The sequence below is a fragment of the Rhineura floridana genome, chromosome 4, assembly GCF_030035675.1.
Source record: "Rhineura floridana isolate rRhiFlo1 chromosome 4, rRhiFlo1.hap2, whole genome shotgun sequence".
Lineage (NCBI taxonomy): Eukaryota > Metazoa > Chordata > Lepidosauria > Squamata > Rhineuridae > Rhineura > Rhineura floridana.
In genome coordinates, this window is record NC_084483.1 from 110,368,665 (window position 1) to 110,383,262 (window position 14,598).

Here is a 14,598-nt window from a genome sequence, read left to right on the forward strand (position 1 = left end):
AGCAGCAGAACACAGGAGAGAGGTAGGTGGAACAGGCAGAAGCTGCGCACCTGGGGCAGGCTGGTGCCCAAGGGCCCAGTCATGCCTGGCTGTGTGCATGCATGCATGCGGTGCTGGGGCAGGCTGGTATCTCAATGGCAGGCTGGCCCTACTATTGGGCAGAGTGTGTCAGCTGCCTCATATGATGGGGAGGGGGACATTGAAGGATTTGGAGGGCAGAGTAATTTGTGCCATCCTGCCCTGTGTGTCTTCCACTAGCCGCAGGTCTCAGGTGCAACGGAAGGTGCTGTTCCTTTGCCAGTATAGAAGCAAAAATCTACTGCAAATTGACTTTGCTTTTGTACATAGAATTGGTATGTGTGTGTGTTATATTTCATCTTAAAGTAGCAAAACGTCTTGGGCTGGTCCTACCCACAATGTTATTTGTCACATACGTGGTGTCAGACTGACTTGGCTGCGTGTGTCCCACTCCAGTAGCCTTAGTGCTTTATAACATACATTGGCCATATATATTTAAAGCAGCACTTCTCTTGGAAAAAGAAGTCAGGTAATCAAAGGAGCACAGTAAAAAAGAAAAAAAAGCTGAAACAGTGCTCCAAATGAGGTTTTATATATACATCACAAGAACAATCTTTGCATAAGGGTTTTAATTAGTTTTACAAAGGGAAATGTAGGTGGGCATTCTAAGTAAAAGAAAAAGAAAAAAGCAAGGATGTACAGGTGTAATCCCACACACACACACTAAAGATAGTGGGCATAGTATCAGAAATAATAGTATTGATAGTTATTTAAGGACAGTTGCAACCATCTAACTTTCTTTCATAAGTTTCTTTATCTTTCTTTGCATCTGGTTCCATTTATGACTCATGCTTCCCAAACATCCATATGTCGCTGCAGAAGGTCTTTAGCTTTACTTGATTCTAGTGAGCTGTAGCCTTGGCACCCAGCCGAATCAATGTAACAAAGCCACTTCCCACCCACCCCCATCAAAAATAAAAATGACATCCCGTTTGCAGTGAGATTTAATTAGCAGTCTGAAAGTCATTTCAGTGTGGAAAGCATGCAATTTGTGTTGTGCTATTGCCTGATTTGCACCTTCAAACTCCACTGTAGTATTTCATTAGTTATAATGTGGAAAGGGCTCACATTCTGTTTGCTGCACATTAAGGTTACAAGTGAAAACAATCAGATTTTGGATGGGTTTTCTGGATGTCACTTTTTGCATCACCTGTTTAGAGCATAGTGACACTGATTAATTTTAACACTTTCAATATGACAATAACAACAGTTATTTTGTGGAAGTAGGCAACCTGTGAAGATGCCTGTGTACAAAGGACTTGGCATGACATTAAAAACACTCAGGATACAAGTGACTAAAACCATAATCACAATTGAAGTTTAAAAATCAGAAAGGCCAATGTGTGTGTCAAGAGAGGGGGGGGAACATCCTTTCTGGATTACATTTAAAATGTAATGTTTGTCATCCTTTTAATTTAGCAATATCTTGTTAGATGTTGTGGAAGTATCTCTCGAATCAAAAGCAGTCACAGCACTGATTTGGGCTTTATTTAGAGCACATTTTTAAAAAAGCAATTGAGCTTGTGTATCTTAAGAGTTTTCTTCTCTGCAGGAAAATATATCCCTATTTCATTTTGAACAAGGGAATACTATCATGTTCTACCTCCACTGTTGGAGGCAGTGTGTCTCTCTGAATACCAGCTGCTGGAAATCACAGGAGGAGAGAGTGCTGTTATGCTCAGGTTATGCTTGTGGGCTTCCCATAAGCATTTGGGTTGCCACTGTGAGAACAGGATGTTGAACCAGATGGGCCACTAATCTGATTCAGCAGGCTCTTCTTATGTTCTTAATTTTAATTATACTTTATCTCTTAGTAATTTTAATTATTTTTAACATTTACTTGTATTGTTAGCTGCTTGGACATTTTTCTAAATGAAAAGGTGGGTTAAGGATGTACTTAAATAAATACATAGATCTCTGTTGGTGGGTTCCTCCTTCTGAGGGATGTGTCTCAGCTTGAGACAACTTCTGAGGGGACATACAGAGGATTTGTGGGGGGGATATGTAAAAGGTGATAGCACATAGAGGGATGAAAAATCTCCCTCCTTCCAAACAGGGAATTATTCCTGGTCCTAAATTCTTGTTGGCATCTGTTGACCAGATTGTAGGTACTTACTAGGCTGAGGTTGCCACATTTCATTAGTTACATGGTTCTTACATGTAAATAGAAATAAAGAGATCTGCACATACCGTACATACTAGGAAAATAAGAGACCTACCTTCATGCCTGCTTCCAGTCAGGCTTTGGCACTGAAGGGGACTTCTTAAAAAAGACAGAAGCAGAGCCTGGAGTTAAGGGATGGTGCCAGAAAGAGGAGTTCCATCTGTGAAAGCCCCTAACAAAATAAAGGGTCAAAGGAGACTGAGAAATGGATTGATAGTGGCAACTGTCTGAAAGCTTGAGCAAGAGTTTGGTAAATGTACCAGTGCCTGTGGGAACTGGAAATGATCTATGTTCGGCAGAATAATATTGAAAATTCTAGAGGATTTTCTCAACCTTTTTAGTAATTGATGCTGACATCTGAATTTGATCATCTGCAGCGCTACCTGCCATCATGTTATGCATCATCCACAATTCAGTTTCCTCTACTCTCCCCCCCCCATGCCATTTAGTTCAATGAATGGGTGGGAGGGAAATGGGTGGGTTATAAGGTATGGAGACTGAAATAGGTTAGGAAAAAGGTTGTTTAGAATTTTGTTTCATACTATTGTTAAAAAACTGATGCAAACCAATAAAAACTTGATTGAGTCTTTCAGGACAGTGCTAGGAAAGCAACAATGGTATTTAGTGCTGTAATCTGGGGGGTGCTCCTGGATCCATCTTTGTCGCTAGAGGCCCAGGTGACCTCTGTGGCTAGGAGTGCCTTTTACCAGCTCCGGCTGATAAGACAGCTGCGGCCATTCCTGGATCAGGAGAGCCTGACCACTGTTGTTCATGCACTGGTAACCTCCAGGCTGGATTACTGTAATGCGCTCTATGTGGGGCTGCCCATAAGGTTGGCCCAGAAGCTGCAGCTGATGCAAAATGAGGCTGCGAGACAGGGGCAGGGTTTCACCAACATGTCACCCCGCTGCTGAAAGAATTGCACTGGCTGCCCATTTGCTACCGGGCCAAGTTCAAGGTTCTAGTTTTTGTGTACAAAGCCCTATACAGCTCGGAACCAGGATACCTGAAAGACTGTCTTACCCCTTATATACCCAGTCGATCACTGCTCTCAGCAGGTGAGGGCCTCCTGCAGATACCATCTTTTCAGCAGATTCGTTCTGCACAATATAGGAAACGGCCCTTTAGTGTGGCGGCACCTACCCTGTGGAATTCCCTCCCTTTGAATATTAGGCAGGCACCATCTCTGCTATCTTTTTGGCGCCTTTTGAAGACTTTCCTCTTTCAACAAGCCTTTAAGTTGAGTCCTATCCCAGTTTGTGTCTGTGTTAGAATTGCTTGTTAATATGTTCTTTTAATAATGTTTTTAAACCTTTGTTTTGTTTTAATGTATTTTAAGATGTTTTTGTGATGTTTTAAAGTGTTTTCGGTGCTTCTGTTTGCCACGCTGAGCTCCTGCTGGGAGGAAGGGCAGGATATAAATCAAATAATAAATAAATAATCCACTTACTTAAGGTAGGTCTTCACATGTCTTTGATCTGATGGGCATAATATAACAGTTTCTCCATATATTTTCACTAATGCATTAAATGTTGGATGAATGATATCATACAGGCTGTACCAGATGTTTCTCTGGGAAGGCAGAGAAGATATCAGAAAGGGCTATAAATTTGTAGTTCTGTCTTTTCTTTGTGAGCATTTGGAAGACTGAAAATAGAAAATTTATTTGAACATCTCTGAGGCAATGCAAGAATAGTACATCAGTATATTTCTGCTATATACATGATACATTAAGGCAAACTGGAAAACTTTTCATTGAAACTGTGTATATATGTTGTGTGTGTATATATATATTTAAAATTGTAAGTCTTTTTGGGGTGTTTCAGAACTGAGACCACATTTTTGTTATTTTATTTCTAGTACGGTTGTTACTAATGGAAGTACTGCATAGAGACAGGCTGTTTTGCTGGGTAATCTGAATGGGGCCTAGTTCCACAATGAATCACAGAATCATAGAATAGTAGAGTTGAAGGGGCCTATAAGGCCATCAAGTCCAACCCCCTGCTCAATGCGGGAATCCAAATCAAAGCATTCCCGACAGATGGCTGTCCAGCTGCCTCTTGAATGCCTCCAGTGTCGGAGAGCCCACTACCTCCCTAGGAAATTGGTTCCATTATCGTATGGCTATAACAGTTCGGAAGTTTTTCCTGATGTTCAGTCAAAAGCTGGTTTGTATTTTTATGCCTAGATCTCAGATCTTTTGGAAATGGATGAAGCTGTTCTAGGACTTGTCTGACTTCAGTTTAGTGTTTGGTGTTTGCAAGATGCACATTTGCTTATATAGGAAGCTACATTACAGAATCAGATTGTTGGACCTTCTTGCTTAGTATTGTCAGCCTCAAGTGATAGCAGCTATTGAAGGTTTCAGACAGAACCCTTCTTAGCCCTATCTGAAGATGTCAGAGGTTGAAAATTGGACCTTTTGGCAGGCAAAGCATGGGTGCCAATACTGAGCTACAATCCTTCCCCAAGTTCTGGGTGCTCTTACTTGCAAACAAGCTCCACTGAAATATTTCATTCCACATAAATGAGTTTGAAATGATTCCACATCACAATGCCTGGGGTAGGAGGGAAACCAACAACTATGACTTAAAAGGATTACAACATCTACCTTCTTTAGGGATGATCACATGAGTACAACCTAAGGTTGGTATTGAGTCACACTCAGCAGATTACCTCTGGAAAAAATGTGGACAAATTATTCTAAATTAGACTTTTCATGCATATGTGGACCTAGTGTCCTCTATATATTATTGTGTAAAAATGAAAACAAAAAAAACTATGTTGGAAGCAGACCCAGAGATTGCAAGCAAGCACAATGAGAAAGTATTACCACATTTATGTGCCTTAGTTTAATCGAAGATAGCCATACTTCAGTGATATTGTACCAACAACTTAAAAGAAAATAAGAAAATAAGAACATAAGAAGAGCCTGCTGGATCAGGCCAGTGGCCCATCTAGTCCAGCATCCTGTTCTTACAGTGGCCAACCAGGTGCCTGGGGGAAGCCCGCAAGCAGGACCCGAGTGCAAGAACACTCTCCCGTCCTGAGGCTTCCGGCAACTGGTTTTCAGAAGCATACTGCCGTTGACGAGGGTGACAGAGCACAGCCATCATGGCTAGTAGCCATTGATAGCCCTGTCCTCCATAAATTTGTCTAATCTTCTTTTAAAGCCATCCAAGCTGGTGGCCATTACTGCATCTTGTGGGAGCAAAATAGCCCTAGGCCAACAATCGCACCATGTGTCCCTTGTTAAATGGGGATTTAACAGATGAAAGCTAAGCCATCTTTTTCTTTTCTTTACCATGGAAGTTATCTGCATAGACTTAGGGGTGCTCATTTTCTTTACTCTGAACACCTGGACAGCAATGCAGTACGGAGGAAGGTGCATTATTTAACTTTGTGCTAGGTTGCAATCCTGAAATATATGTAAATTATTGCAGATTTGTTGGGTTATTTACAGACAACAAGATGCGGCAGACACATCTTTTTGGAAGATACTTAAATCAAGAGGTATAGACTTTGATTATGGGCGGTGCTCAGATGATTTATTGTGATTTCTTTTTTCTTATTCAGAGCTGTGTAATGAGTATAAAATATTTGGCAAAAACCTAGCGATAGATAAGACAGCCAAAGCATCAACTTTTTTTTTTCTATTTCATGCAAAACCAGGCATGTTACAGGCATGCTCATGGGCACAAATGCCCAATGCAAGGTCATCTTATGCAATTTGCAAGCCAATCCTATAAGTCTTCAGTTATGAGTAAGCTCTATAGAAATTAGTGGAGTTTACTTCCAAGTAAAATATGCATAGGATTGCAGCCTAAAAGAGCTTCATTGCTAGCTTGGAAAAAAAAACACATGAAAAGTAGACACTAGATATGTAACGTAACTGTATATTTATTTCTTTTTTTAAAGAACACTCCTTAAATGTATTGCAATTCAATATACAAATGTGTTTTCACAGAATTATAATCCACTAAATAGCACAGAAAATAATCCAGATCTTTTGTTGTCTTGGGTGTATGTGTGTATATCTGGGGGGATCCATCATACCTTCAAACAAATAAGCAATGGTTCCTCCCAGTCTTCTCCCAAGACAATTGAGTGCTATAAATGCCCTAAACTTGAAGGATATAATTACCTTCTGACCTTTCCCCTTAGATGCACACGTAGATATGACACATTTTCTTCCAGGAGCAAATTGCCTATCAGTTGTCTTGGTGTCCAGAGATGGTTGTGAGCAAGTATTCATCTAATATTCCCTTCCCCTAACCCACCCTAAAGCCCTACACAAGTGAGATAACTTGGCAATATGATTAGGCTCCTTCTTAACAACTAGTATGGAGACCCCCAGGTCATTTCCATGGCTCTGTCTACTGCATGCAGCGCCCAGCACTGACTGCCAACCTACCAGCCCAGCCGATAACAAAGATCTATACAGTCAAACATTCTTTCTCACCTGAGCTGAAAACCTGATTTCTCTACCGTCAAAGCCAAGGGAACCAGAATTCTTTTTTTTAAAGACACTTTGATAAAGATATGTGGTGACGTATATTGCCTGATCCTACTTCCATTCGAGTTCACCATATCCACTGACTTCACTTGAAGCAGGGTGAGGCCTCTAAGTGTCCAAACAATCTACATGAAATTGCACCAGGGTTTTTTTATTCGTATATATTTACATGGGGTGGAATGTTTTCCCATATTTTTTAAAGGACCATATAGAGCAACATGTTCACATAAGACCAAATACTTTTAATATATTTATAACTGTTTTATAAAGCTTTGAAAAAACTCACAATAGCACATGGTTTTACTTTAATGCTTTACGGTACTATCTTTTTAAAACCACAATCAGCACTTTAAGTTATAGTTGATCCAGCAAACAAGAGACAAAAAATTACAAGAGTTAAGAACGGACTGATACATCCTTTTATCTTTTTTTTTAACTAATGCATAAGTGCAGAATAAGATACTCTAGTTTAAATATCTTGTTTACAATACACATTTTTGTTCTAATAATGCAACAGTAAATCCCATGCTTCACATAGAAAAGCAATCTGCAACATTAAGAAAAAATGTACAATTTATGAAACAAAGTAAATAAATATTAGTATTACAGAATCAGAGCTGTACATAAAAGCTGTTCAATTTTAATCATATAAAAATATTTTAGTGCAACCTCACATATATATTGATGCTTTTTTTGTTTTTTGCTTTACATCGTTTAGGTCAAAGTGTCCAAAAAAGGAAAGAAATTACATTTATTACAAAGCAGATACACAAATTCTAAAATATGTACAAATTACTGCTAAAAAAATGCTTATAAGAATATAAGCAAAAGTAAAGAAAAGGCACAAACATCTGTACAGGTTAAAAGTACCAGACCCAATAAGAATTTTGAAATTTTATTTTGGTCAGGCTCATGATGACTTGTAGTTTTACTCAATTCTTTTGATATAACAAAAGTATATATAATAGCAAACTACTGTAACTTAGAACCGGCATGCTATAAAGAGGAATACTTCCTTCTGTCACTGGGGGGGGGGAAGGGGGGTAGGAGTAAACACATGTATTGAAGTTTTCACACATTTCAGATCACTGCAGTTTGTTTTTTTCACAGGGTGGGTCTTTTCTTTCCGGTGTGCTTGACGGGGAATCTTTCTTACTAAGATAGCCTAACTGTCTGACATCCACACTGCTTTTGCTGTAAAAGGTGGAATGAGATAATGCAGTCTGTGATGTACCAAAAAGGTCCTTTTCGCCACTGTGCAAGTCAGGGGTGGTGGCCGAAGCACAGATCTGGCCTGGCTCAGAGCCACTAAAGTGTTTAATGCTAAAATGTGCACTTTCTGAGGGTTTCTGTGGAGGCTCAGAATCCCTCTGCAACTGCTCTGTCCCATGTGGAACTTCCTCGGTTGCAATTCGGAGAGAGGCTATGGCTTTTGTACAAGTCTGAATGTTTTCCTCCTGCTCCCTCTCAACGACACCTTCTTCTGAAGTGCTTGTTTTCATCAATAGCAATGGAGAAGGTGATGCAGTGCCCTGAACCACGGCATGCAGAGTGTGAGGGCAGGTACGCTTCTCATGGTGCTTTGAAACAATACATGATTCTGTAGAAATGGTTTCTGAAGCTGCCCTTTTCTTGTCACTGGAGCTCTCTTTTGGGAGGGACAAGATGGACGGAGGATGTAAACCTGAAAGGGCTGCAGGTATTGAATGGACCATTTGGATGCCCCCAATAGGCATCATTGGGATGGGTGCACGAAGTTGCTGCTGGGAGTGTAGTGGAAGGTGACTAAAGACATAGTCAATAGGACCCTCAGGAAACAGGTTGGATCCATGATGCTCCAGAAGTCCTTTCTCCCCAGAAATATTGAAATAAGGTCCCTGGAACAATCCTGGTCTTAAACTCTGCAAGTAGAGAAAGAAAAACCAAGAATTAGCATCAGCAGGAGAAGCACTAGCAAATCTGTTATACAATGTAACCGTCTGTTCTTATTGTTCGGGATTCAACAAAATATTTGTTTGTAAAGCACTTTGTTTCCTGTACTAATGAACAAAATGCACACATTTGTAAAAACAGACACGTGGCTGACAATGCAAACACCTGATGCTGTACGGAAGGATGAAACATGATGTGACCTACAAAAATATGTTGAGAAGGGAAAGAAATCAATTGTTGGCTATAATGTTAGCAAAGAAACTACAAAGATCTGTAATTCTGTTAAGTCAGGCTATGGGATGGCACAATAGCTTCCTCAAATGTGCAATTTTCATTATGTTCTAAGGAGTTTTCTAAAGAGCTCCACAAAATCAGGACACAAAGAGAACTTAGTAAAGTTTTTGAATAATTTAAACTTTTCCCAACAGGAACTCAAGAAATTATCTTAGCTACCCTATGAGTACATAGGAAACAACATACAAAATATGGAAACTTAAAAAGGGGAAAGAGATAGGTCCAGCCTGGCAGTATATCAAACAACATTCAGTAGTATTAACTGAAACAGTAGGTGGAATTTTGGAGATCTGGGACCTACACTTACTGTATTTACTTATTACATTTCTAGCTCACCTTTCCTCCAAGGAGCTCAAGGCGGCATACTTGGCTCTTCATTTGATCCTCACAACAATCCTGTGATGTAGATTAAGCTGAGAGGCAATGACCGGCCCAAGGTCACCCAATGAGCTCAGTGGGGATTTGAACCTTGGTCTCTTAGGTCCTGGTGCAAGACACTGTACTGGCACACAGCAACTGTTACATAACTTCAGCTGTAGACTAAGCTGTGATCTTTACAAGAAAGATACTTGTAGGTAAGTGGGCTGGAGACAATTCTAAATTTTTGATGGGTTGGTAGCTTCAAAAACCAGAAGTATGGAAAGCACACTGTCGTGAAACTGTTAATTCCTGGAGGGGAAAGCCTCTGTATATTCATTCGAGAGTAACCCCATCAAACAAGTGGGGCTGCACATGACTGGGAATTCTCATCTGAGCTCTAGTTCTGAATGGAGCCAGAGGAATAAGCACGTCTCTGAACCAAATGGCTCCTGAAAAACTATCCAGCAGGAGCCCAGGGTGGCACCTACATAAAGTAACCCTCCATTGTAAAATTTTGCTTAATCAGAGGTGGAGCTGGTTGTAAGGAAAAGAGATCCCGGATTAGTAAAGGGCAGAGGGGAGCTGGCACCTTTGAAACCTTCCTTGAAATAATGCCCTGCATCCAATGCTGCACCTCCACTGGCACAACAGGCTTCTGGGTGTGCGTCCTCTTCCTCTCTTTGCTCCCTCCAGCTCTCCACGCCCCCTTAAAATCAGCTCTAGAAGGTTGGGGGACTCTGGAGCAGAGGGGGGGAAGGAAACAGAAGACCCTTTGGATAGAACCCAATGCCTGAGCCTTTGCTCCTGCCCTGTATTAAGGTGAATAGAATTGTCCTGTGACTCTTGGCAAAGGACAATTTGAGAGAGAAAGTATTATGAGTATAATACCTTGCCACTTGCCATCTAGGGTCATTTGCCATAAATATGAGATGTCCTGTAGTGCATATTGTATCCCTCTTGCAATAGTAGCCTACATATTTTTTATTTTTACATTTTACATCCCGTCTTCCTAAAAAATCACATATCAGACTCAGCTTATAAGCAAATGTCAATAGCTCAGATGTATGTGAAAACAACGTTGCTAGATCTGCAGGAACATAGACACCTCCCTTATTCTTTGTTTTGCTTTATTTGTCAGTTGTAATGTCGTGTTGAGAAGAGGAACAAGAAAACAGCTGAAGCCAGAATACTCTGCTTGGTTAATTAGAGGCAATGCACCCCTTTCCTTTCTATGACAGTAAAAATGGTGATTGGTTTTCTGCTGTTGTCTTCTTTCCCCCCCTAAGATAACTGAAGGCGATTATATTTTTGCCTGTGGGAGTGTTCAAATGCACCAGGAAGCCAATTCAAAGGTTTTGAAATTGCTACTCTTCTGCATCCAAATTCATTCCTTTCCATCCACAGGGAGGAATTCTAATTGTAGAGAACAAAACAGATGGATGATAGAAGGGTCTTACTCTTTACAGAAGGGCAGCTGGACTAGTTAGTTCTAGGAGGATCTTAGAGTTTCCTTCCTGGCTTGCCCTTCCTGAAGCCCTCTTCTCACAATTGGGATATAGAAGTAAATTCCTGGTGCCCTCCAGATTTTTTAGACTACAACGCCCATCAGCCCCAGTCAACATAGGCTTCAGACTGTAGGTGGATCTCACATGACTGAATGCTCTTTCCAGACAAAAACTAGCAAGTCAGAGAGAAGCCTGAACCAGAACTGTTCTCCTTCATGTGCTAGTTGACTACATACACCATTTTTCCTGGATGGAGGAGCATTGTCACATGAGTTGCAGCCTGTGGTCCAAAGTACTGTCTAGCTGTTTACCACTTCCTAAGAAAATAAGAGTTTCTGCTGGATCAGTCCAAGGGCCCATCCAGTCCAGCATCTTGTTGTCACAATAGCCAACCAGATGTCCATGGAAAGCAGCAAATAGCCAACCAGATGTCCATGGAAAGCCAACAGCACTCTCTCCACTTGTGAGTCCCAGCGGAAGTAGAACATAGCAATCATGGCTAGTATCCGTGAATCCTCTGCTTTTTTGGGGAGAAATTAGCTTATATCAAATATACTGATGTGGAGAGAATTCCCAGGAAGAAAAACACATTTGAGCAATAAGCAGGAAAAAGAAAACAGTATACCCAAAAGCAACTCTTATAACGAAAATCAGTATATCCTTAGATAAACCTGAAACAAACAAGGCATGATAGATGAATCATGAAAATAGGTGTGTGCTTTTTCCTTCAATCAGATGTGATCAACTACAACTTTTTAACACAGAAAATACTTCTCTACACATTTGTCGGCCCCCCATTCTATACTTCCTTCCCCACTGCAGACACTTGTGACCTTCAAAATCATCCCATGAGAGTCCAGTATGGCTAATGGCCAGGAAGCTGCATTGGCCAATGAAGAATTGAAAGCAAACGGGCAGAATCTGTGACTCCTCACTCTCTTTCACACAGATTCATTATTAATAGTAGGATGGGAGGAGTTGCCCATAACATGGTTCAGTCCTACCCTGAGCTTATTTCTTAGTAGTTAGTCCAACCCTGACAGGCTGCTTTCAGTTAACCTCAGAGCATATGTGAATGATCAAAGAGAAATTTCCCAATAGAAATAGGAAATATTAGCTTGGGCGTGGAGTCATTTTAACAGAGCCTTATGCCCCAAGAGGCACTGGAGAAGAGTTTTGCTGGGAACTACTGAGCTTTTTACTGTTGTAACGAGAATACCAGAACGTTGTTGAGGGACCCCTGTTGATCCCACTTTCAGACCTGAATAACATCTCTCTGTTAGTCCTCTGTTGACCATACGGGCTACTGCCTGCCTAATGACCTTTCCATAATGTTATGAAAATCACTGCTTCGGGTGCCCACTGTTCCTTCATAGTGCCTCTGATTAGAATAACAAGTGCCATTTTTCTTTATGCTTCACTTATGACAACCACTTATATTTACAAACGGACAATCAGATGAATAAAGCCCAAATTTTGTTTTATAAAGGTTACTATATTCTGTTAAACTTACCGACTGTCCCAATGGAACTGACTCAGGCTGCAAATACTGTCCCATAGGCAATGCTGGGTTATGGTACAAACCTCTTCGGGGTGATGTTGCTCTAACTGAGGCCATATACCTTCTCTCTCTTCGTGGAGACAGATCTCTTCGGGAGGATGTGTCTTTCCCAGGTGACATTGGTCTCCTTGGTGATAAATGGCGTCTTGGTGACACATCTCTCCGTGGTGACAACTCTCTCCTTAGTACAGCTTCCTTCCTTGGTGAAAGGTGTCTAATGGGTGAAATCTCTCTCCTTGGTGATAAATGCCTCCTTGGTGACAAATCTCCTTTGGGCATCAAATACCTCTTTGGTGAATTATCTCTGTATGGTGAAGAATCATACCCAGGTGAGGACTGCCGGCTGGAAGATGAAAAGTCTCTGGGAGATGAGTTGGACTCCAAAGAAACCATATAGTCTTCATCCATGCAGCAAGGTATATCAAGTCTATCTTTGTCCGGTTCTGAATCTGTACTTTTGTTCTGGAAAAACCTCTGGTATTCTGTCATCTGTGAATCATCACAAGAGTCACCTGGTGTTAGGAGATGAGTAACCTGAATACTTGGTAAAGTGACTAAATAACTTATCAAGGATGAATGTCCTACCGAACAGTCAGGAGAACCTCCATAGGATGCAGTAGCAGCATTCACAGATAACGAGAATCGGGGGGGTTGGGGGCTAGTGCTTCGGGATCTTGTTTTGGGTGTTGAATCTCCAGGTGTGTCATCAAAATCGTCCTCATCTTCATCGTCGTCGTCATTGTCTTCTCCATCCTCTCCATCTGATTCCTCAGCATCAGAGAACTGGTGATCAGTTGATGAACCAGTCACATTGCTTTTCTCGGCTTCATGATGCGTATCTTCCATATTTTCTGAAACAATTGTGACAAGTCAAAAGTGCATAAGCAGGAGGTATACTTCCGGACTTGATAATAGACTAAGTTTTCCACACACAAAGTTCCTGGCTATGCCTATAGCTGTCACAATGGAATGGCAGAAAAACAGGTCCTGTGGTGATATCTGTGTAGGAAATCCACATTGTACAAAGTGGACTGAAGTGCCATTGAAATCAATGGGACACATTCATGCACAATCAAGCACCAAAATCCCATTGGTTTCTATGGCTCTTCGAAACTTCTGCAGGATGGGATGAGTACAGATCAGAACCAAGTCACATAGCAACTGATTGGGGTCTGACAAAATAGTACTTACAGGGTCTTGAAAGGCTTAAGACTGCATTCTTATACACACTTACCTGGAAGTATCTCTCACTAAATTCAATCAGGCTTTCTTCCAAGTAGATACATTTAGGATTGCACAATTAGCCAATCTGAGCTTGACATGCTGACTCCAGTATCTTTACCTTTTAAATATTTACTCTGTAAACATGAGACTTAAATTAAGATTTTCTTCCCAACAAAATTAGGAGCTGGGATTCTCAAAAGTGCCTGTGGATTATCAAACTGACAATACTATAATCCAGATCCACAGTCTGTAGCAAAATTCTGCCCATTATCTCCATGTACATACAGCATGCAAAGTACAAAATGTTTTCACACCAATTTGGAATGTGTATGTGTGTCAATCTTGAAGACTATTAAGCATGCTAGGGCCAGCATTTGTACTCCACTGGGAAGTCATTTTCACAATTAAGGAAACCCTACATTCAGTAAGCCTCAAACAAACATGTCAAGATTATTTCAATGCTTTGTGTTGACACGAGTAAAACTTGAAAACATTCTTAACATATCCCCTCTTGTCAGCAAGTGATGAAGTGTGATGAGTCATTTACATATTGCAAAGGCCACTGCAAGCCAATAAACTCATCATGGTGACATACCTGCTTCTTCCGTTTCAGCATCATCCACAGAGGTCATAGATACCCCCAGCTCTAGGCATTTCTTCATGTGTGCTTTAGACTTCATATGTTTTGTCAGATTTCCTGTGGAAAGGCACAAAGATGACACTAATTAATCAGGGAGAAAATGTTGTTGGCACTATGTAGTTTTTTCTCTTCTAAACTAGAGAAGGAACAAACAAACTGGACAGGCAGATGGAATAGATTTATTCAATTTAAACAACACTGTAGCAAGAGTGATTGCATATATTTACATGTGGATTCTCAGGTTTGGCACTCTTCAGTGCCTTGCTCTGATGCTCAGGACTGCTGAGACCGTGTCTTCTCTTTACTGTCCCAAACATATACCCC

At 40.8% G+C, this 14,598-nt stretch overlaps 1 protein-coding gene across 4 annotated transcripts in view; it reads right to left on the reverse strand.

Moving 5' to 3' along the window:
* Positions 1-6,126: 6,126 nt before the first annotated feature.
* The window catches only part of HIVEP2 (HIVEP zinc finger 2), a 185,507-nt gene continuing 177,035 nt past the window's right edge, over positions 6,127-14,598 (reverse strand). For 3 of the 4 annotated variants that reach the window (XM_061624022.1, XM_061624021.1, XM_061624023.1), the window contains 3 exons: positions 14,230-14,331; positions 12,363-13,261; positions 6,127-8,659 (listed from right to left, as the gene is read on the reverse strand). In XM_061624022.1, coding sequence (XP_061480006.1) covers positions 7,844-8,659; positions 12,363-13,261; positions 14,230-14,331 — 1,817 coding nt within the window. In that variant the 3' untranslated portion in view covers positions 6,127-7,843. The remainder of the gene's footprint in view (positions 8,660-12,362; positions 13,262-14,229; positions 14,332-14,598) is intronic. The other variant, XM_061624024.1, reaches the window with a different exon arrangement.